Raw genomic sequence first — 25064 nt, 5'->3', positions numbered from 1 at the left:
TCCTGGAGACCTATACTTCCACAGAGGCCTGCGGTTTGAGTTTTGCTTCTTACCCGGTGTTGTCTTTCGCCTGTGGGGCCTCAGTGCAATCCAGTCCCTTGTACTCCCTTGACCCACCCAATTTCTCTCTGATTTGGTCCTGTCAAGTGCGGCCCTGTGTACTCCCCTGGGTCATCCCAGACAAGCACTTTTCAGTCCCATACAATTCACCATGACTGCTTCCAAGTCTAACCCAACTCCTCTGTTCTCTTCAACTCAAACCAGCCCTTGGTTCGGGTGTATCATCTCTGCTCCTGTCCTTGTCAACAGATCTGACTTGTCGATTTTGTAGCACCTTTGTACTCTTTCAGTATACTAATTTCTGAGTCCAACTTTCCTCTCTCCCTGGCCATGTATTCCTGCCTCTGTGCCAGCTCAAAGACAGTACCACAAGATCCTCTCTCCCTGGCCATGTATTCCTGCCTCTGTGCCAGCTCAAAGTTAGTACCACAAGATCCTCTATTTTCCTGCGGTCATACCGACTTGCTGTCAGGAAAATTATGATTGGAACAGAAAATAATCTTAACCGCTATCAATTCTTCCTCAATAACCTGTGCAAAACCTTATTTTCTTAGGATCATAGAACAGTAGAGCACAGAAGGAGACCATTCAGCCGATAAATTCTGTGCCAGCTCTTTCAAAGAGCAGTCAAGTTTGTCTCACTCCTCTTGCTCTTTCCCTTGTAATTTTCCACTAAATATTTATCCAATTTCCCTTGAGGGCTACTGTAGAATCTGTGACAGGCAGTGTGTGTAAATCTAACCACTCTGTGTATAAAATCATTTCTCCTCACATTGCCTCTGGTTATTTTGCCAATCACATGAAATGTGTACCCATTGGTTCTCAGCACTTTAAACATTGGAAACGGTTACTCTTTATCTGCTCTTGTCTAAGGGGTCGACTAGGGGCTGGATTAGCACAGTGGGCTAAACAGCTGACTTGTAATGCAGAACAATACCAGCAGCGCGGTTCAAATCCCGTACCGGCCTCCCCAAAAAGGTGCCGGAATGTGGCGACTAGGGACTTCTTTTCACAGGATCTACATTGAAGCCTACACGTGACAATAAGCGATTCTTATTAATGCCGTCATGATTTTGAACACCATCAATTCTCTCCTCATCCTTCTCTCCTCTAGGAATGATCCAAGCTTCTCCAGTCCATCCATGTAACTGTAATCCCTCATCCCTGGATACTTCCTGGCAAACCCCTCCCGTAACCCGCTCCAAAATCTTCAAGTCCTTTCCTTTCTGAAGTGCGATGCCCAAGATGGGATACATCATATCAGCTGGGGCAGAACTTACCTTACAACTTTTTACCATCACGTCCTGCCTTTGGTAGTGTATGCCGCTATTTTAAAGTCCAGGGTCGCACCTACTTTATTGACTGCTTTGTTAACCAGTCTTTCCACCTTCAAGAATTTATGCACAAAAGCCCACATGTCTCTCTCTCTCTGTCCTTGTATCCTATTTTAAATTGTCTCATCGGACCATGGCTGTCTATGCAGTAACATCTCCATGCTGTTATGTTCTATACCTCGTGATGAAGCCAAGCATCCCAATCGCCATTTTGATCATTTTTCAAGCTAGCTTCAATGGCTTATAGAACATAGAACACACAGTGCAGGTGGAGGCCATTCAGCCCATCGAGTCTGCACCAACCCTCTTCCACCCTATCCCCGTAACCCTAACCTTTTTGGTCACTACGGGCAATTTAGCATGGCCAATCTACCTAACCTGCACGTCTTTGGACTGTGGGAGGAAACCAGAGCACCCAGAGGAAACCCACGCAAACACAGGGAGAACGTGCAGACTCCGCACAGACAGTGACCCAGCAGGGAATCGAACCTGGGACCCTGGCGCTGTGAAGCCACAGTGCTAATCATTTGTGCTACCGTGCTGCCCGTAAATTGGGCACCTACCCTCTCAGCAATTACTCATTTAAAAACATTTCCTTCTTCCATTCTTATATTCCAGGTCTGCTACCTCACAAAGTGTTCCAGATTGTAACACCCAAATATTCTACATTCTGAAAACCTGACCAGCGCAGCGCATAAGGATGTAAAAAATCTGAAAATGTCTATTTTGGACTGGGAAAGTTGGACAGCTTCTAAAAGCAACAACAAATGAAATTTACTAACAGGAGGGAATGAGAAAACATACATTTTGATATGCTATTGGTCCAATGCTAAAACTGACCATTAAATCTATCATATTCCTTCTACCAATAGCCTGGGGGCTTCTGCCAGGGCTGGGGGTGGCCACAGGGAGGGCTGTGGGGTCAGGGTGGTTGGACACAATGGAACATCATCGCCAAGGCCTGCAAGGCAGCCATGCAGCTGCGCACACCGCTAAGTGCCCACTGTGAATGTAGGGCCACGGGTCATATAAGTGTTCCCCCAGGCCACCCACTTCGGCGCACTCCGGCCCCAGCCAATCCATCAGCTGTATGGGCATACTCCAGCATAATCAGTGACATCTTGTTGGCTGGGACGAGTGTGTGTGGGGATTGTAATGATATGTGGCTGCAGCTTGTCAGCCTCCCGAGTGTCAGTCATGGACCGGCGAATCCCTCACCGTTTTTCATTGGAATCGATTGTGTTCCACTTGGTGCCGGTGCTAGCCCCTCCATATTAACTGAATCAGTCCAGGGTCAGTGCCAGTTTTGCTGTCGTGAAAGTCTACGAATCCTGCCCCGACGTCAACACTTAGTCTCAGGAATGGAGAATCCAGCTCCTGGTGTTTGTAGTATTTTGCCTTTGTTGTAAGTAATTTACAGAAATGCTTTTAACTGATCTGTTGCTGTCTTGCAATGAAACAGGACCAAGGATCCTTTATGCATACGTTTCTGGCTCACTTAATGAGATTGTTGAGTTTGCACAGTGCAACATTCCAAAGTAAACCTTTATTATGTTCAAGAGCTGTTCTGTTTCCATCTGAAAAAGATTCTGATTCCGTACAATCTGGAGGGGCTTGGGCCTGAAGAGGCCTGCCTAGGCCCTGGGGCATCAATCACTTTGTCGAGAGACTCGGACTGAAAGCAAACAGCTGGACAAGCATCTGTGTCGCAGATCACTTATTTGAGAACAATTTTGGGGAAGAGGAATTATCACAGAATGTCAGAATGTCTAAATTTACAGTACACATTTAAAAAAATGTTTTTTCTTGGATGTTTGAACAAAGTATATTTACCGTTATGTACACAGGATAAGAAACATATATATATATATGTACATATATAGAAGAGTAGGGCACACCTAACATACCAAAGAAAAGAAAATAGTGAATAATAAAAAAAAATACAATAAAAAATAAAATAGAATAACTGGTAGGGTATTGTGCACCAGCTCAACAGCAGCAACTCTGTACACCTGGCTAAATTATTTACAACACATAAGTAGGCGACTGTTTGCGGGGGGGGGGGCGGGGGGGGGGGGGGGGGGGGGGGGGTGTGGGAGGGAGGGGAGGTGGAGACTGGGGAGGTGAATATACATTCGGGTGCCGGAGAAACAATTACAGTGGGCAATACTAGAATGGGTTTGGTGTTGGTGTTGTCGCTTACTTCTCCCAGACGGATCTTGCTGCCGTCTTGCGCTCACCTCTGCTTTGGCCGTTCCTCCCGTCTTTCGTCTTTATTCTCCTCGTTCCCTACTCCTGGAGATGCCATGTTCGTTATTGTATCCCGTGCCTTCCTTCCAGCTCTCATTTCCCTGCCTCCCTCCCACCTCCCTGGTTCTCCTCTCTTGTTCCCTGTCTCTTTCCTTCCCCCCCCCCACTCCTGTGGTTAGCCTTTCTTTTCTCTTAGGTTTAGCTGACCCCGCCCCCCCCCCCCCCCCCCCTCCACCCCCTCTCCCGGTCTATCTCTCCCTCTCATGCTTTGGCCACTTTCCCCTGATTCTTGGCTACCTGGCTATTCCTCCGCTTGTTCGTTGGCAACAAACAGGTGCCGGAACAATTGCGTGAATGGCTCCCACGTTCTGTGGAAGCCGTCGTCTGACCCTCGGATGGCGAATTTGATTTTCTCCATTTGGAGAGATTCCGATTTACAGTAAACATTTTAACAGTGAACGTTAAATTTTGCAAAATGAATTGGTTTCCTTGCAAGCTAATGCACACTTGGAAGCTGGACTTCCATTTGTTCACCAGACTGGAGAGGAGATTACACCCAGTGCTTTACAATTGAGCCTCTTACTCATTGTTACTGGTTTGAATCAGCAGAAAATATCCTTTCGCAAAGAATTTGTAATTTGGCAGAATTCCTCAATTTCCTTTATTTTCTCACTGAAGATTAATTTAATACGCACAGTAATATAACATTTAGGGTAAGAGTTAAAATATGTGTTTTTTTTTTCTTACAGGAGCTGTGGTCATCGCCTTTGTTGTCTGCTGGCTTCCATATCACATGCGCCGACTTATGTTCTGTTATGTGCCGAAACATCTGTGGACAGAGTGAGTGCTTAGTGATTGACGGGAGTTCTAATTTGATGATATTCATGCTTAATGTTGAATAAAAAAAACAAAGGAATCTTTTTATTATTTTATATGGATATGGATTTATACAGCATATTACTCAGTTTACGATACAACGTGCGGAGCAAAACAGTGGTGGTTTCCATATCGATTGTATTGATCCAAATTGAGTTAAACTTCCCAAACCCAAACTCAGAACTAATCCACTCAAGCCTCATTTTCATTCGTAAAGTACAATGTTCAAAATTAGAAGCACGTCAGGTCGCAAAACTGCATCGTAATGAGCCCAGACAGACGTGGTTGGCCAAATGACTGCCTTCTGTGTATTTCACTTCTATGCAGCTGGACTAATGAATGGTTCTCGAGCCCCAAACCACTTACTGCACACACGTCATTTCAGTTGTGCTTTGCTTTATTTTCGAGAGAAACAAGAAGGTTTATTTTCAAAGGAGCTTCATATCGGTGAATGCACGAAATGCTGTGTGTACCAATTTAAAATATTGTGCCTATAATACCACTACAACACAGAGCCAATAAGTTGTGCTCAGAAACAAACTCTCTCGCATTGCTCCCCACCGCAGTCAACAAATGTCGAAGACTTTGGGGGCAATTTTGAGCCCGCACTCTCGGTCAGTCTGAAAAGCAGCACGGGTTCCAAATCTGGAGAGCATCGAAAAACACAAGGCTGGATTCTCCGATTTTCCGGAGGATATGTGGCGTTTTACGTGGGAACAATCGGGGCCTCCTCACCACCGATGCTGCAACTGGTGAGGGGCTAGCAGCCGTGCCAGGTAAAACACCCGGCCTCCACAAAATAAACGGCCGGAGAATTGCCGAGTCCGCGGTCGCACATGCGCACGGCGACGACCTGCAGCGGTCGCGCCTACAACATGGCGCCGGCCATGCGCGGACCTGACCTGCCAGTTAGTGCCCCCCTGGGCAGCCCCTCGCCACCCCATTGTCACCCCCACCAGACACCCAAGCCTTGGCCAAAGCCCCCAGCCAGCAGCACGACTCCTGCTCGACTATGGCGGCGCTGGACACAGTCTGCAGCCACCATGCCGGGTTCTTGCCCACTGAGACCACACGTCAACCGCATGGTCAGGAACTCAGCCCATCGGGAGCGGAGCATCGGGGAGAGCCTTCAGGTGACATCCTGAGGCCATCCCAACCGCATGCGGTGCGCCATGATGACACCGTTTTGGAGGGCACAGATACGTTCAACTTGGGGCCAGGGTGGGGTTCAGTCTCTCAATCTCGAGCGGGGTGGTTCCTAACCAGCCTTACCTTCTCTTAACTTCACGGCGCCCCTTGCTTTAGGGAGGTCTGGAGGCTGGCATGCAGGCATCACTTCCTGTGCCCTCCCTGATGGGCTTGTTCTCAAATAGGCGCTGAGGGAGTGCCTGTCTTTAGTGGGTGACCTGGACCTTGATGGTCAGGTTGTAATTTCGAACAGCATGGGTGTTGCAGTGCTACCATCCTCAGTGTGCTGGGCTGGACGTCAGTCGCTCACAAGGAAGGGGGTGTCAGTTGGGCTGGACACCCCGGGATTCACAGGGTGGAGTTCCCCAAACTGTGCTCCTGTTGATCCTTTTCCCGTCGGGGGGCACTGGTGCTCCTCCATGGGATAGAGGGGCAGCTGGAGTGAGGTCCAGAAGCCCCGCCATATTCTGGCACTGGCACTCATGGATTCCCACCAGTGCCTGCATCATGGAGCTCATGGCCTCAGCCATGGAGGTCACAAGCTGTACCATGGTGTGGACAACCCCACCAGCGAGTGCACCTCCTGCACCAAAGTCTCCACTGCGGATGCCAGTCTCGCTGTGTTGGCCTCATTGTATTGGAGTGACATCTTCTCAGACAGAAGACGATGAGGCTCCTCCAGTCGGCCTTACAGTCCGAGGAGGAAAGTTGTCATTCCTTCCTTATGCTTGTGACCCTGCCTTTGCAGTTCCATCAGCTCTGGGATGACAGGAACCAAGGGCACATCATCATCCTGGGGCTCAGCAGTGTACTGAACACCGGCTTCCCTCTGGGTGCCAAATCCCTGGCCTGTCCCTGCCTCCACCTGCTGCAGACCTTCAGCTGTTAGGTGCTCACCAGTGAGTGACCAGCCACCAGCCTCACTGAGATGTACGTACCTACACTGCTGGACGGTGCGGGGACAGCTCTTATGCCTCTTCTATGGTCATGGCTGGTCAATCCCTCTGAGATGCTTGGGTCAGTGATATCCAGCGGGGGCAAGGGCGGTCTGTGCTGATCGTCTGATTGCCCTGCAAGGGGAGGGAGATGGCCTTAGTACATGGCAGGGGGTAAATTAACTGGCTCACATGGGACATGCGGAATGACTGTTTGTCCTTCGGCTTCTCACTTCTCCCTGCCCCCACTTCACCATCCACACAACACAGCTCCGCTTCCCCCCGGCAGCTCAAGGGCTGTTGCCCCGGGAGGGGGGGAACATGCAGAGCTCCCACATGACTCCAAGTGGCTCTACCCTCTCAAACCTCTAGTGCTTGAGTTTGTCCTGCAGAGAGGCAGGTGGGGAGAGTGTGGACCGTAGTCCTGCCAATTCAGACGTTTGAGGAGTGGCATGCGTGGAACTGGAGTGGGAGCACGGATGTGAGGAGCTGAGTAAAGACTGGGGGGGGGGCACCTTGGGGATGGGGGAGGGGAAAAGGGCATTGTGACAGGAGGGCAAACCATGAGGTGACTGGGTGAGACATCACCTTGGAGGTGTGATGGATCTCTGTGTCTATTCGGAACCTTGGATATCTGTTATCCCTTCTCAGTTCCCAAATAACAGAGGTCAAGTCTGTACTTTTTGGTGAAGTCCACGTGTACTTTATTTGTCAGCTGTGCCACTGGTAAGCTTGTTTTCAATACAACAGTTAGGGAGTTCTGACTAGCCCTTTAGCAAGCTAGTCAGATTGATTGTCTTTAGCGAATACAGTAGTTGAGTTTTCATTCAATTACAGATCGTGGTAATTCTTCAAATCATAATACACAGGATAACATAACTAAGTGATTTAAACAAAAGAAAGATGGCGATTAGCAAAAGCAAGCATAGGCATAGGTTTCAAAAATATAGATATGGATGATTCCGGAATGGGTTTTTCCATCCCGGTGAGTGATTCTTAAGGAGATTATTATCTTAAGGTCTGGCCTTTTTACTTCTGATTGGCTTTAACTAATTTATAATTCACTCAATTCGGCCAAACTGTCTGTCTATCAGTTTAAGAGATATATGTATTTAAATACATTGGTGCCAATTTCCCATTCCATCACTTGCCAATTTAATTAAAAAGCACAGTTTTTGTTAAGAAATTAGCAGCCCTAGACTGGCTGTTACTATAGAAACGGGACTACTCGTATTGGACAGCCGTCCAGTTTTTACCAGATAATGGGGCCTTTTAGCTAGTTGACGTCACTGACCTCACTCAAGCAACTTGCAAAATGTGAGACCAAAAAATTAAAGAGTATTACCTGGATTAACCCTCAGTGGATGCCCAGCTATTAAGTAATGCTTAATATGATTATAGTTAATTATTCTTAATGAGCTCTCAATTAAACCTCTATCATCTTCCCTTACCCTCATGGTTATAGCTGATTAGAAAAGCCAATTTCTATCAAGGTGCGAGGGGTGAGTTACGTGGGTGCAGTGGGAGACTGCAGCTGGCTGGCTCACCGTGGCTACGCGAAGCAAGTCATTCATTTCTGCCGTCACTGATGCCCCCTCCCTTTCTGCAGGGAGTTGGCACTTACTAATGCTGCAATACATTCCCAGGTGGGGGGTGGTCACCTTACTGGAAGGAGGCCTTCTAAATTTGGATGTAGGAGGTCCTGACTCTGCTGAACTTCATCCAGGAGTCTGGTGAGAGCTCCCTCCAAGAAACACGATTCAGGCTTCCTGGCAGCCTTCCCCTCTAATGGATCTGGAACAAGCATTAGGGAGGCGTTTAAACAGAGTTCACCAGTTATTGCAGTGATTAGGTTTCCCCGGGGTGAGCAAATCAGCAGGAGGCCACCAAGAGCACAGTGTGATTCACATGGGTGAGTTTTTCCACCAATGGCATCTTGGAACATGCACCGTTTTGTTACCAGAACTGACACTTTGCCATTTTTTGGTATTTGACTTACCAAAATTTGTCAAAGTGTCCAGTTGCACAGACCAATTTTCTTACCAAATATTCAGCCTCTTAGGCAAAAAAAGAGTGGCCATTATTTCACCGTCAGTCCGGCGACCAGCCCCAAAGAGATCAGGGCGCTAGCTTTAGAGAGCATCCCAATCAACGCTCCTGCCCGACAGCACCCAGTCCCCATCACGGAGTTATGTCTCCCCCCCCCCGACAATCTTCTCATGCAGTCCACTCCCTCCACCTTCCCCCCACCCACCCCATCCACACATCCACCGCCAGCATTGAACCTCCCCGACCATCAATAATAATAATAATAATTGCTTTTTGTCACAAGTAGGCTTCAATGAAGTTACTGTGAAAGCCCCTAGTCGCAACATTCCGGCGCCTGTTTGGGGAGGCCGGTATGGGAATTGAACCCGCGCTGCTGACATTGTTCTGCAGTACAAGCCAGCTGTTTAGCCCACTGTGCTATACCAGCCCCTAGAAGTATAGCTGGCACTCCCCCGCACCACACATCAATCTCGACCCCCCTCCCATGGGACTCCCCCCTGGGCGCAGGTTGTTCCAGAGGATAGTGTCAGGGCACTGCACTCCTGGAGGGTTCCTCCTTGACTGTCTCACATCTGACCAAACCTGTTGTAAACCTCGCTGACATCACGTCACATCGGCGAGGTATGAGTATTTAGTGAGGGGGGGGGCTCATTTATATATATAATAATAATCAAATCAATGCAAAGCTATTAAAGTGAGGTTCACGCCCCTTGTGGACGTAAATCTCCCAACATTGCCTGCGAGGGGCAGGGCAAATCAGGAAACACAATCTCTCCGGCGGGAATCATGTTTCCTGATTCCGGTGGCATTTTCCGCCCGTGCTGCCGAACCCACGGACGGTGAGCGGGGGCTCTAAATCACTTCCAGGGTCTAGTAGAACAGGCGTCTGTAGATTTGCAAATTTGCAGGTTTCTAAAACTTGGAACTCCAGGCTTTCCGCCTTTACTTTAATTTGCTTCAAATGTTTATGGAAGATGCAGAAAGTTGGTGAAAGGTGGGGATTTAAGTGTGACTGAGAGGACGGAAGTCTGTATAAATCCAGCTCAGGCCACCTGAGGATGGTTATTCATTAATAGGATGTCCAGTAAAAATCTGCACTGTGCCTGCCAAGAAATATTTGCAAGCTGAAAATATGTTCTGACCTTTAGCACTTGCCCAATCCATAACTGCGTTCGTGAGCTGCCTTGGAACATTTTACTTTGCTAAAGATGATCGTGCACGTCTTGTTGTATGAATGCACCTTAAGAGATCAAAATACAATTTACAATCAGGCTGGGAAAGTGAGGGTGGTGAAGAGATGAGCTCCCATTGAGCAAGTGGCCCTTTCTTCCCCCTCACTGTTCTCTTGTGAAATGATTTTTGTGAAGTATGTTGTATCTTGCCAGAATAGGCTCTTTGGCGTGATTGAAGTAATTCCAATGTTCATCTCTGAGTCCGAAATCCTGCAAAATCTCATTAGAGGACGCAATGACAATCAGTAGAAACGTCAATGCAATATTTATTCACACAACTGCGCACATTTGTTAATATTCTGGATAGCCTGCTAGCTGTGAATTATTGGAGCATAAACTGGGAATCAACATTTTCACGATGCAACAGATGGGAAGCCTTACTGAATCTCTCAGCGATGGTTGATTGCCAAGATTGGCATTTGCTTCCACCAGCAGTTATGATAAATATTTTTTCTTGTGAAAATAACTAATCATGTTCCGCTTTTGTGCCTGGGGAATTAAGGATGCTTGAATCTGTATGGACTGCAAGGTTGTTGTATAGTGGGATATTTGGCCAAAATCTTCCAAAATGGGGAGAGGCCTCTGACTCCTTCCGTTGCTGATGCATGTCATGGCCCTGAGGAAGTCCAGACATGCGCATATCCACGGTACCTAGGCAGAAAATTTAAACGTCCGATTTCCAGTTTTATCCCGCCTGCATTGCTCCACGATTCATCTGACAGTGCGATCAGCTGGACAGAATGACGGAGACTGGGACTGTTGACTCTATACTTACCCTGGTTTTCACACAGATTAACTTTGAGGTTTTCCTGGCAGGTACAAAACCAATAAGTCTATAAGTCAATCAGCTGGAATGTGAAAGCACTCGCAAAGTTCTAAGTCTCCCCCGTCTTCCCCCCACCCCGCCCCCACCTTCAGCAATAGTGACTCTCCCCCCCCCCCCCCCCCCGCACCCGCATCCCCACACCACCCCTCTCAGCTCACCCTATGGAAAACCAGCTGGGACCCGGTCAATGTCAGAAGAGTCAGCATTGTTGGGGGTCAGTGTTAGCCGCGGTGGGGGGAGGGAGATGGCAGTGAGGGTGAGAGAGGGGAGAATACCATTGGGGTGTGAGGCGGAGCGCTCAATGCTGTCAGCGGGGTGAAGGGAGAGGGGAGAACACTGTTGGGGGGGAGGGGGGCCGGGTTGGGGAGGCATTGTCAGTGAGGGAAGGTTATGCAGTGTCATGGTTGATAGCTCCATTTAAAACAGAGCAAGTCAATGAAGTGGAGACAGACCTGAAGGGGCGTTGAGATAAAGTACTGTGGCATCACTGGAATTACACTCAAGACTCGGCAACCGACTGTTCATCCCTGCACCCTTGCCAGAGCCACTACTAGATTGTGCGAATGTACCTTTTTACCTTTTGTGGGCCTTTAGTTATTTGTTATAGAACATAGAACAGTACAGCACAGAACAGGCCCTTCGGCCCTCGATGTTGTGCCGAGCCATGATCACCCTACTCACACCCACATATCCACCCTATACCCGTAACCCAACAACCCCCCCCCCCCTCCCCCCTTAACCTTACTTTTTAGGACACTACGGGCAATTTAGCATGGCCAATCCACCTAACACGCACATCTTTGGACTGTGGGAGGAAACCGGAGCACCCGGAGGAAACCCACGCACACACGGGGAGGACGTGCAGACTCCGCACAGACAGTGACCCAGCCGGGAATCGAACCTGGGACCCTGGAGCTGTGAAGCATTTATGCTAACCACCATGCTACCGTGCTGCCCAAAGAAAGCATATGAATGCTTGCCTTCATTGGGCGGGGCACAGAGTATAAAAACTGGCCGCACTTGGAATATTGTGCACAATTCTGGTCGCCACACTGCCAGAGGAATGTAGAGGCTTTGGAGAGGGTGCAGAGGAGGTTTACCAGGCTGTTGCCTGGTCTGGAGGGTGTTAGCTCTGTGGAGAGGCTGAATAGACTCGGACAGTTTTCATTAGAAAGGTGGAGATTAAGGGGGTGGCCTGATAGAGGTGTACAAGATTATGAGGGGTATGGATGGAGTGGATGAGTAGGCACTCTTTCCCAGGGTGCAGGGCCAGTCACCAGGGGGCATAGGTTTAAGGTCCATGGGACAAAGTTTAGAGGAGATGCGCGAGGCAGGTTTTTTTACACAGTGGGTGGCGAGTACCTGGAACGCGTTGCCAGGGGAGGTTGTGGAAGCAGATACATTAATGGCGTTAAAAAGGCATCTTGACAAACCCATGGATAGGATGGGTACAGAGGGACGTGCTGGGGGTTTTGGCAAAGGTTGGTATTGTGACCGGTACAGGCTTGGAGGGCCGACGGGCCTGTTCCTGTGTTGTATTGTCTTTGTTCTTTATTTGCATGAAGATCTTCCTGTAGAACACATACTGTGCAGAAGCAGGCCATTCAGCCCATTGAATCTGCACCGAGCCTTCAAAAGAGCATCTTACCCAGGCCCACTCTCCCCATTTCTCTTTGTTTCTATTAATATGCATGTTGATCTTTTGTTTCTCAAGTCCAATGAAAGTTTCTGTCAAAGTGCCCTCCTCTCCTTCCCCTTGCTGTGCTGCGTTTCCGCCTCCCCCACCCACCCAGTATTTCCCATCTTTGTGATGACTTCTCACCATTTACAGCATGAGATTAGCATGTTCCGACCTGCATATTAACGTGAGTCAGAACTCATTAATATTGGGACCTCATTTTCTTTTGAGATGAAAATAGGCTGAAATGTCACACCATTCAGCTGTGCGCATGCAGTATTATTCTTCAATTTAAGAAGCTACGTTTCCAGTCCCTTAGTCACTCAGGAACTACGTGCGAGAAATGAAGCGTGGTCTTAAATTTCTGCTGTTCCTCAATTGAACCATCTTATTCTGGGTGGGTGGGGATCTGGATATGCCAAACACTCTGCCTGGCAGAATACCCGGGCGGTAATGGAGGCATGGTAACATGGAAATGAAAGAATTATAACACAAGTAGTTCCATTTGCTCTCTGGAACTGCCCAGTTACAAGGGAGAAGCGGACATTCCTAGCATCCAGTGGATGCTAAGAGCAGCCGGGAAATGGGTGGCTGAGGAAGATAAAACTTTGACCTTGAAGCAAAATACAGCATATTGTTGTGACCCACGTTTCGTCAAAGTATTTCTGCTTTTCCGTGTAGTGCTGATGATGAGAAGTGTTTCTTTCCTTCGTTATGCCTCATTTTTAATTGATGATTCACAACTGACTCACCAGTTGGAGAAAACAGTGTTTTAATATGCATGCTGTCAAAACCCTTCATAATTTAACAAACCTTTTATTAAGTTTATTCTTAGTCTTATCTGCTCCAATTAAAGTAGTGATGCTATCTATATAACCCAACAAGTTTGTTTTGAATCATTAGCTTTCAGAGCACAGCTCCTTCCTCAGGTGAATGCGCTCAGGCAAGGAGCTGCGCTCCGAAAGCTAGTGATTCAAAACAAACCAGTTGGACTTTAACTTGGTGTTGTAGGACTTCATATCACCATATTTTCGCATCTTGGGCATCAGCCTCTTCTGCAGCCGGGTCATATTGGACTTGAAAGGTGCGACCGCACTGTACCTGGCGTGGATCTGGACGCACCGGGTAAGTAATGGGAAAGACCAAAGTCGAGATTTGCGCCATGCACGAACCAATTTGCGATTCATCCGGCCTGCTCCCGATGGCGAGTTTCGGTTCTCACCCAAAAATGGCGAGCATATCGCTAACCATCATTTGCACTCATTTGAATCCCATTAGCAAAATTGAAGTCACACGGGCATCGTTTGGTACTCCTTTTCAAAAACATGAAGCTGGCGCAATGGCTACTGAGGGGAAGTGACAGGTGAGTAGCCATTTCCATTTTCGGGTATGCAGCTCAAGGAAACTGGAGCTGCTGACCCAGTGCTCGGTGGGAGTGATGGGGAACCCCCCAGGGAGGGGCCGGGCTTGGTTGGGGTTTCTAGGTCGGGAGTCGCACCTGAGCCGAGGGGGTGAGGGGCTTTGCGGGTGTGAGCCCTTCAAGCCATCTATAGATATTGTGGAGATCCATGACAGGGGCAATCACCGCTGCAGCCTGTCTGTCCCACCAAATTCTCCAGGACAGAGGCCCTGCTGTGGCTTCACTGTTGAAAGTTAATTTCACTCCGTTTCACTGTGACCATCACTAGATTCACAGCTGGAGGTTATTGCAAAGGAGAAATTAGCCTTGGTAGTTTTTAGAGCACTTCACACTCCTCAACTTTCAAGTGCCTCCTCGAGGCTGGTGCTGGTGGCAGCCCCGATGGCCAGACACCGGAGGAGGCAGCATCAATGATGCAGACTGGAGGTGGCACCCCATGTGCAGGGGGCCGCCGCACACCCTGAAGACCCAGCTGCCCATCAGGCTGAGAAAGAACCTGGATGGCGAGGTCAGCAATGGTCCAAGGTGTACAGGTATCATTGGTCTTTTAATGAGATGATGGACAGCATGTACTGCAGGAGACTCCATCTAAAAAAAAGACAGTGCAGCACCTGTGCCACGTACTCACAGACTTGGCTCCCCTTGGAGGAGGAGGAGGACACCTGCTCCCGGTGGCTGCGAAGTTCACCGCAGCCCTCAAACTTTATGCCACCGGTTCATTCCAGGGCACAATTAGAAACCTGTGCAATGTTTCATAATCTACAGCCCCTAGGAGCTCACTGTTACCCTGTATGCCTGGTCATCAGACTTTATCACTTATGAGCTGGACCAGGCCCAAAGATGCCCAGGCTACAGGATTCATCACCATTGCTGCGATGCCTCAGCTCCAGAGGTCAATAGATGGCACGCATGTCGCCCTGCACGCACTGGGGCATCGGGGAGAGCCCTGCATTAGCTGAGAGGGGATCCACTCCCTGAATGTGCGGATTCTGTGCAACCACCGCCTCTGTATCATGTGTGTGCCTAATATCCGGGCCGTGCATGAAAGCTACATCCTGGGGCACTCAAAGATCCCCGGTGTCTTCGTGGACCACCTCAGGTTGCTGGGTTGGTTCTTGGTGGACAGTGATGCCCGCTCTGGTCCTGGCCGATGGCGCCGGTGTGGAGACCCATTATAACGAGGCCCATGTTGCCACCTGAGCTGTCATTGTGCGGTGCATTGCACAGCTGAAAATACAGTTCTGATGCCTGGTCTCTCTGGTGGTGCCTACAGTATATCCTCCAGAGGATCTCTCCTTTATGGTGGTCTGCTGTGCCCTCCACAACCTGGTACAACAGCGGGGTGGCATCTGAGGAGGAGGAGGTGAAACAGGATGAACTGGAGTACGGGCCCGGGGAGGAGACGGAGGATGGAAGACAGGTGGCATCAAAGGTCCAACACGCCGGAGGACCAGGGATGCCCTCATTCTCACCAGATTCTCATCGGATGAGGTCGTGTTTATCAGCTCAATCTCCCCCCCACTTTCCCTTCCTCCCCCAAAAACCTCTTTCCCCCTCCCCCTCCCATTTTCCTTCTTCCCCCAATACCCCCTCCACCACATTTCCCTCCTTCGCCCCATTTCCCTCCTTCCCCAGAAACTTCCCCCCCCCCACATAAGAAACTACAGAGAATCGTGAACACAGCCTAGTCCATCACGCGAGCCCGCCTCCCATCCATTGATTCCATCTACACCTCCCGCTGCCTGGGGAAAGCGGGCAGCATAATCAGAGACCACAACCACTTGGCTTATTCTCTCTTCCAACTTCTTCCATCGGGTAGAAAATACAAAAGTCTGAGAACATGCGCAAACAGATTAAAAAACAGCTTCATCCCCGCTGTTACCAGACTCCTGAATGACCCTCTTATTGACCCTCTTATAAACTAATGTGGCAAGGGGATGGAAACCGATGCAGGAAGTCAGAGAGAAGTAAAACGGGGCCAGAAACAAAAAGCAGTAAGGGGGGAAAGTGTAAGGCAGAGAAGCCATAGTCAAAAATCAAAAAGGGCCACAGTACAGGGTACAGTGACATGGGAGAGTGTGAAACGGAAGGTGGTCAATGCAGGATTGAGGGTGTTGTACCTAAATGCGTGCAGTATATGGAGCAATGTAAATGAGCTTGTTGCGCACATTGAAATTGGCCGATACGATGTTGTGGGCATCACAGAGACGTGGCTGCAAGATCAGGGCTGGGATCTAAATATCCAAGGATATATGTCCTATTGAAAGGACAGGCAAATGGGCAAAGGGGGATGGGTTGCTTTGTTTGTAAGGAATGAAATTAAATCGATAGCAAGGAGCGCTATAGGATCAGAAGGCATAGAATCTCTGTGGGTAGAGTTGAGGAATCACAAAGGTAAAAAGACCCTGATGGGTGTTATGTACAGGCCCTCTAGCAGTAGTCAGGATGTGGGGCAGAAAATAAATCAGGAGATAGAAAAGGCATGTAAAAAAGGCAATATTAAAATAATCCTGGGGGTCTTCAATATGCATGTGGACTGGGAAAATCAGGTTGGTAGTGGATCCCAAGAAATGGAATTTGTGGAATGTCTAAGAGATGGGTTTTTTGGAGCAGCTTGTGACAGAGCCTACTAGGGAACAGGCAATTCTGGATTTGGTGATGTGTAATGAGGCAGACTTGATTAGGGAACTTAAGATGAAGGAACCCTTAGGGAGCAGTAACCACAATATCATAGAATTTCTCCTGCAATTTAAGAGGAACAAGCTGCAATCAGATATAACGGCATTGCAATTAAATAAGGGTATATACAAAGACATGAGGGAGGAGCTGGCAAGTGTTGATTGGAAAAGGAGGCTAGCAGGGGAGACAGTGGGACAGTGGAACAGCAATGGCAGGAGTTTTTGGGGGTTATTAGGGAGGCACAACAGAAATTCATCCCAAGGAGGAGGAACCATGCTGAGGGGAGAACAAGGCATCCATGGCTGACGAGGGATGTCAAGGACAGCATAAAGGCTAAAGACAACCACACAAAGTGGCAAGGATTGGTGGGAAACCAGAGGATTGGGAAGCCTTTAAAAACGAGCAGAGGACAACTAAAAAAGCAATCGGGGGGGGGGGGGGGGGGGGGGGGGGGAGAAGATGAAGCATGAGTGCAAGCTAGCTAGTAATATGAAGGAAGATAGGAAGAGATTTTTTCAATATATAAAAGGTAAGATAGAGGCAAAAAAAGACATTGGACCACTGGAAAATGTGGTTGGAGAAGTTATAATAGGAATCAAAGAAATGGCAGACAAACTGGATAGTTACTTTGCATCAGTCTTCATGGTGGAAGACAGCAGTGGGATGCCAGAGCTCCCGGAGAACTAGGGGGCAGAGGTGAGTGCAGTGACAATTACTAAGGAGAAGGTTCTGGGGAAACTGAAAGGTCTGAAGGTTGATAAGTCACCTGGACCAGATGGACTACACCCCAGGGTCGGAAAAGAGATAGCTGAGGAAATTGTGGAGACATTAGTGATGGTCTTTCAGGAATCACTGGAGGCAGGAAGCGTCCAAGAGGACTGGAAGGTAGCTAATGTAACACCACTGTTTAAGAAGGGAGGGAAGCAGAAGACGAGAAATTATAGGCCGGTTAGTCTAACTTTGGTCATTAATAAGATTTTAGAGTCTGTTATAAAAGATGAGATTGCAAAGTGCTTGGAAGTGCATGGTAAAATAGGATTGCATCAGCACGGCTTTGTCAAAGGGAGGTCGTGTCGGACAAATCTGTTAGAGTTCTTTGAGGAGGTAACAAGGAAGTTAGACAAAGGAGAACCAGTGGGTGTGCTTTATTTAGATTTCCAGAAGGCCTTTGACAAGGTGCCGCATAGGAGACTGTCAAATAAGTTAAAAGCCCATGGTGTTCAGGGTAAGATCCTGGCATGGATAGAGGATTGGCTGACTGGCAGAAGGCAGAGATTGGGGATAAAGGGGTCTTTTTCAGGATGGCAGCCGGTGACTAGTGGTGTGCCTCAGGGGTCTGTGCTAGGACCACAACATTTCACAATATACATTAATGATCCGGTACTGAAGGCACTGTTGCTAAGTTTGCAGATGATACAAAGATCTGTCGAGGGACAGGTAGTATTGAGAAAGCAAGGGGCTGCAGAAGGGCTTGGACAAGCTAGGATAATGGGCAATGAAGTGGCAAATGAAATACAATGTGGTAAAGTGTGAGTTTATGCACTTTGGAAGGAGGAATTTAGGCATAGACTATTTTCTAAATGGGGAAATGCTTCGGAAATCATAAGCACAAAGGGACTTGAGAGTCCTTGTTCACGATTCTCTTAAGGTTAATGTGCAGGTTCAGTTGGCAGTTAAGAAAGCAAATACAATGTTAGCATTCATGTCAAGAGGGCTAGAATACAAGACCAGGGATGTACTTCTGGGTCAGACCCCATTTGGAGTATTGCGAGCAGTTTTGGGGCCCATATCTCAGGAAGGATGTGCTGGCCTTGGAAAGGATCCAGGGGAGGTTCACAAGAATGGTCCTTGGAATGATGAACTTGTCATATGAGGAACGTTTGAGGACTCTGGGTCTGTACTCGTTGGAGTTTAGAAGGATGAGAGGGGATCTTATTGAAACTTACAAGATACTGCGAGGCCTGGATAGAGTGGACGTGGAGAAGATGTTTCCACTTGTAGGAAAAACTAGAAGCAGAGGACACCATCTCAGACTAAAGGGACGATCCTTTAAAACAGAGATGAGGAGGAATTTCAGCCACAGAGTGGTGAATCGGTGGAACTCTTTGCTGCAGAAGGTTGTGGAGTATTTAAGACAGAGGTAGATGGGTTCATGATTAATGAGGGGATCAGGGGTTATGAGGAGAAGGCAGGCGAATGGGGATGAGAAAATATCAGCCATGATTGAATGGCGGAGCAGACTCGATGGGCCGAGTGGCCTAATTCTGAAATGAAAATCACTTATTGTCACAAGTAGGCTTCAAATTAAGTTACTTTGAAAAGCCCCTAGTCGCCACATTCCAGCTCCTGTTCGGGAATCGAACCGTGCTGCTGGCCTGCCTTGGTCTGCTTTCAAAGCCAGCGATTTAGCCGTGTGCTAAACCAGTGCTCCGATGTTGTATGGGCTTATGAAAAGATCTCTTCACACATCTTCTCTACTGAGTAGTACTACACTCCGTATGCTCACCCAATGCCTGGACAATTATTTTCATTGTGTATTTATGTATGTGCTATTTTTTTGAATGTATGGAACGATCTGTCTGGACTGTATGCAGAGCAATGCTTTTCATTGTACCTAAGTACACGTAACAATACATCAAATCCATACTCCAATCCATCACACCGCCCCCTCCGCAACCACCCTGTTCCACCCTCCCAGGGTCTGCATAACATCACTCCATGGTGAGGGGCCTGTGTCGTCACTGTCAGTGGGACATTATACAAGGCAGCAGAGTGACGATCAATGGCTGTGAGGAAAGCTCTGGTGCTCTTCAGTTTCTGCAAAAGTCTGACTACTTTCTCCCTGCTGACAATGTGTTCATCTGAATGGGGTCAGCATCGGAGGCTTTTGATCTTGGACCACTGTGCCTGCAGTTCAGGGGTTGGGGGTAGCGGAGGGCAGCAGAGGGTGGTGGTGCAAGCACGGCCACTGTGAACATGAATGTGACAGAAGCTTCTCATGTATCTCGTGCAACATGTTTTAATAGTGAACATTTGACATTTACATTCCCCCTATCTACAGATAGTGACCACCCCCCCCCCCAGTGCCTACTCAGTGCTCCTAAATCTTCTTGATCTTTCATAGTCTACTGCTATGTCTAGGTGTGTCCCAAGGATGCACATCAGAGGTGGGGCAGCCTGCTGCTCTCTGTGTTCTATGGCCTTTGATGCCGTTGGCGGATGTCCTCAGGAGAACCGAGAGTCGGAGGGCCCGGCTGACTTACCAATGTCACAGGTGTCGCCATGCCACCCTGTTCTGCCCGCTCCCCTTGAGATGTGATGGTGTCAGGAGGGGGGGAGGGGTGGAGGAACTGGAGACTTCCATTGTCTCCTTGGTGGCAGTCTCCAGGTTGGCCTGCACCACTTCCTTCTCCCTGACGATGCCCATAGGGCCCTGGGAGACTCCATGACTGAGCTCCAGAGGCCTCTGAATCATCTGGCTCTGCCAGTCCTGACGGCTCCCCACTGTGCAACATGGTTCATGTATCTGTGTGCCCACCAAGGTTCATGTATCTGCATTGGTGGAAGGTGGGAGTGTTAGCTGTGATGCGTCAATGGTGGTCTCCTTGGAGATCATCTCCAAGGTGGTCTGATGGGTGGCAGGGGAGGAACGACTCTGGATGACTCATCCAGATGGAGATCCTGCAAGATATTGGACATGTGGTCAGTGAGGGAGAAGGATCATTTTGGCTGACATGAACTAATCACTTGAGGCAGGTCATCTGGGCGAAGGGATCCTCATCTCTGTGGCACAGACCAATCTCACTACTAGGGGCTGCTCCCTCCTCAGTCAACCCTGCGATTTCCAGGGCCTTCTCCTCATAGGGGGTGAGGACTCAAATCTCTAGCATGCTGCACAACCCCCCCCCCCCCCCCCCCGGACCCTTTCCTGCTAATTATGGGCTATCCTCTCCTGCAGGACAAAGAGAGGGCATTGTGAGCCAGACGCTTGATGGGTCAGGAGGGTGGCATGTGTGGGTGCCGCACCCGGACATGAAGGAGTTGTGCTGGTGGATACCAGGGGGGTCTGTGGAGGATGGAGGACAGGTGGCAGCAAAGGTGTGGAGCTGCTAGGCAGTGCCCTGGCACTGCCCCCTGGCAGTGCTAACCTGGCAGTGCAGGGGCGGGTCCAATGGCAATCCCCGTTGGGGGGGAACTCCCTTGTGTGTGGTAGAGGAGGGTTGCACCCCAATGTCTGTGAGTGGGAGGGCGGATGCCCTGATGCCTGTGTGGTGAGATGGGAGGGGGTCGTTCCAATGCTTGTTGGAGTGTCCTCCATGGAAGTGGGCAGGGGGGTGGTATTTTTAGCACAGCTCAGGTTGTCTTTTATGTTGACGCCCCAATCTCTGTGCAGACAGCATTGCCGACTGTATCTGGCCCCTCCCACCAAACCATGGCCCCAGATTCTGTGTGCAGAGTGCCAGGAAATCCGGATAGATGTACATCGGTTTTCAATTTGAACCTGACACTCTGAAAATTCTTAGACGATGTATATGTACTCTCATTGCCCATTTATTTCTCATAATCATGTATTACCACGCACTTACTGACATTAAAGACATAATTGTCCAGTCCCGCCCGCTTCGGTTGCTGGGCGCATGCGAGTGTCAGAAGCACGCCCGCCAAAAATTATATCAAGGAGCTAATTGGACGCAATTTTACGTAGCCCGTGTGCTTTTACGGCTGCCAGACGGGCCGATTGGCCAGAGAGCCTTTACGTTTTAGCTTCAACCTCGATCCAGGGAGGTTTGAAATGTCAGGGCTGAAATCAAATTTTAAATAGTGTCTGGGGACTGACAGCTGTGAATGTGCTGCCGTAGTTTTTCTGTTGCTATTTGTTTTTTTTTTACAAATCTGCAGCTCCCTGAGGGATTACATTATAAACGCCATCCCGCACTCTCCCTTTTCTCAGCCCCACCCTCTTCCCGCCACCCCCGGCAGTGCTGAACCTTACTCCACGCTCGCGTTTCATGCCAGTTAATTGGCCGGCCAACGCGAGAAATCGCATCCCGGGCCGACCGCGGCCAGAAGTGCATCTTGCAGCCGCTTCCAGACCTGTGGAGTGCGCACGCCCAATGGGCGGATAATTCAGGCCAACGGCTTGGGCCTTCTGAATATTTACTTGTCGGAAACTTCAACTTATCCAGTCCTGGGTATCAGACAGGCAGTCTGATCATTTAAAGATGAGCGGTAGAGATAATAAAGTATCATAAGTTAGATAATACACTTCAATAAATTCTACCAGAAAGCAGTTGATATTTGGATAAACGTAGCAATCCTGGTTCCAATAGCAAGCAGAGGTCATCATATGCTCTAATGGAACACTATAGCTGATGTTGGGTTTAGTAACGATAGTCGGGAACCCTGTCACATTTTGAATTGCTCAAGGTTCCGTGACGAAATTTGTCAAGAGTTTTCTGCTCCTTATGGTTTCACTGAGTTTAGTCGAACGTCGCTTAACCCAGGAGTTAAGCTTGAAGAAGGGAGCCAACAGACCTAATTATTTTTTTAAATCTATCTTTATCTCAATAAAATAATTTTAGAATGTTTATGCATTTCAATGATTTGTAGCTGACATGTTACAGATGACTACAATTTTAGATGATTTCTCTATATTTGAGGAATTCTCTTGCTACTTTCTGTCATAAGAATGATTCTTGCATCAACAAAATTCGAGACAGTATATTCTCAATCAATGTTGCCTACTGTGCTGAATACTCCCAGCATGTTTCTTTTATTTCTTAAGCTGTGCTTGTGATTAATTTTGCTGCATTTATGTAAATCCTAACCACTGTTGTTACTTCTTCCAGTTTTCTCTACGATTTCTATCATTACTTCTACATGGTGACAAATGTTCTCTTCTACGTCAGCTCAACTATCAACCCGATCCTGTACAACCTGGTCTCTGCAAACTTCAGGCAGGACTTCCTCTCAACGCTTAGCTCTTTATGTCTTCCCAGGCGACAAAAGACAAAGACTCCCGCACTTAGCAGAAAGTCAAACAGCACTTCCAGCAATACCTACAACAATAATGCCACCAGGGAAACCATGTACTAGCAGATCCTAATTGAGGTTAAAGAGTTGAAATGGAAATGGGGGGTGGGGGTGGGGGGGGGGGGGGGCGGTGGTGAGTAGCAAACTAATTAGTTACTATCATGCCTTTTAGAGACAATCACAATAGTGAGGAGTTTGGTGACTCACTGGGAGTTTAAAAGAGAATAATTACATGGAGGAGCTTTGTAAAAATTGTAAGGTGGCAGCTGTTTTCAGTAGGTTGCATTGTTTTATCAGCGCAGGTGAACCAGGGATTTTAGTTGCAAATCATGTCCAGTACAAATTGAGATTTCTGTGATATTTTGTGCTAGTTTATAAAATATCGCAATAGAAACCAACACACTTCAACAAAATCAGCCTTACCCCAGCTTGAATTAATCATCATTCGGAGTTTCCACTAATTGCGGGTGTTCAAAAAGTACCTAAACTGACACCTTCTTTGCATACAAGGGCACCAATAGGCCTATTTTAAAAGCTTCTGTATAATGTTGTTATCTACTCAGAAGCTGACTACTATACAGAAACAAAACTAGCAAATGATTGTGTATCTCTTTTTTTTTCAATGTCATTTTGAACTATTTAAAGCTGACTTACAGGCAGTGGACTGATTGAAATGCTCAGTTTTGTGATTAGTCCATCTTGAGCGGTGTCAAACAAACTGCTTCAAGTTGCCATTCTTAAAAATATCAAGGAATATTGTTTAATGCCCTATTCTGCTGGGTTGATGGCAGATTTCACATTCAGCGATATGCAAGTAAGTTTTGGCAGGCGCTTAAGGAAAAAAAAACTCCTCAAAACTGGTGCAATTTGGACGCAGATCACAAAGTAGAAACTTTATCCCAGTCTGCCATCTGTGTACCATCCTTTGTTGTGCCATTAGGATGGACATACTCAGAATGTGACAAAATAATAGTCCCAGTATTGGTGCCTATTTTTGCTTCAATTTGCACTTTCACCAGTGAACTCCGATAAATTCTTGGTATTGGTTGAGGAATTTTTACGTATGATTCAGGATCCCTAAGAATCTAAAGGGAAATTAATGTTCCCTTTGGTCAAAGTGAATGTGATCTCTTTTTATGTTTAAGCAGGAGATGACAAAATGGCAGAATGCAAAAATATTGTTCTCCTTTCAATGCATGTGAACTATTGAAATTTTTCTTTGTTAATATCAAAAGATTCAATTTTTAAAATAGGACTGCTTAAAAATATAGCTTCTGAACCGGTGTTATGTTCTAGTACTGTGACAATGATTGACTCGGCGTGCCAAAGACCGTCTAGTTCTAGACTAATCGAATTTCTTATTGTACAACAAACTGCGGGTTGGAAACTAATACGAACAAACTGGAATGGCGGCACGGTGGCGCAGTGGTTAGCACCGCTGCCTCATGACGCCGAGGACTCAGATTCGATCCCGTGCCCGGGTCACTGTCCGTGTGGGGTTTGCACATTCTACCCATGTCTGCGTGAGACTCACCCCCACAACCCAAAGATGTGCAGGGTAGGTAGATTGGCCACACTAAATTGCCCCTTAATTGGGGAAAAAATAAAATAATTGCGACTCTAAATTTATTTTTAAAACAACTAACAAACTGGAACAATCACAAACACAACTTCTCCTACAGACTCCCCCCAGGTCACATGATATAACTTGACTTGCCTGCCACCTAGTGGTCGGAGGTCAAACATATTTACATGTACAATTGCTTATGCATATAACTACATCCCCTTTCCTTTCCTTGAGATTTTGAACAGAACACATATACATCATGATTAATAGGTCCTTTTCAAATTGGCAGGCAGTAACTAGTGGGGTACCACAGGGATCGGTGCTGGGACCCCAGCTACTCACAATATATATATTAATGATTTGAATGAGAGAACAAAATGTAACATCTCACAGTTTGCAGATGATACCAAATTAGGTCGGAGGCTGAATTGTGATGAGGATGCAGGGATCCTACAGCATGATCTGGACAGGTTGGGTGAGTGGGCAAACCAATGGCAGATGCAGTATAATTTGGATAAGTGTAAGGTTATTCATTTTGGAAACAAAAACTGGAAGGCAGATTACTACCTGAATGGTTGTAAATTGGTACAGGGGAGTGTGCAGCGGGACCTGGGTGTCCTTGTGCACCATTTGCTGAAGGTAAGCATGCAGGTGTAGCAGGCGGTAAAGAAGGCTAATGGTATGTTGGCCTTCATTGCGAGAGGTTTCAAGTATAGAAGCAGGGATGTGTTCCTGCAATTGTACAGGGCCTTGATGAGGCCACACTTGGAGTATTGTGTGCAGTTTTGGTCTCCTTCTCTGAGGAAGGATGTTCTTGTGCTCGAGGGAGTGCAGTGAAGGTTTACCAGGCTGATTCCGGGGATGGCGGGATTGTCATATGAGGAGAGATTGACTAGGTTGGGATTGTTCTCGCTGGAGTTCAGAAGAATGAGGGGGA

General features: G+C 47.8%; 1 protein-coding gene across 3 annotated transcripts in view; it reads left to right on the top strand.

Annotated features, from left to right (window-relative positions):
* ntsr1 (neurotensin receptor 1 (high affinity)) overlaps window positions 1-25064 on the top strand; it is a 107398-nt gene that overhangs the window by 66759 nt on the left and 15575 nt on the right. Inside the window, exons 3-4 of one of the 3 annotated variants that reach the window (XM_038803497.1) lie at window positions 4394-4484; window positions 22377-22484. In XM_038803497.1, the coding sequence (XP_038659425.1) occupies window positions 4394-4484; window positions 22377-22484 (199 nt within the window). Of the gene's footprint in view, window positions 1-4393; window positions 4485-22376; window positions 22658-25064 lie in introns of those variants that run through there. The other 2 variants (XM_038803496.1, XM_038803498.1) reach the window with 2 other exon arrangements.

This window comes from Scyliorhinus canicula, chromosome 7 (genome assembly GCF_902713615.1).
Source record: "Scyliorhinus canicula chromosome 7, sScyCan1.1, whole genome shotgun sequence".
Classification (NCBI taxonomy): Eukaryota; Metazoa; Chordata; class Chondrichthyes; order Carcharhiniformes; family Scyliorhinidae; genus Scyliorhinus; species Scyliorhinus canicula.
Note: the sequence above shows the minus strand (reverse complement) of the source record. Positions and strands in the feature narration are given on the sequence as shown.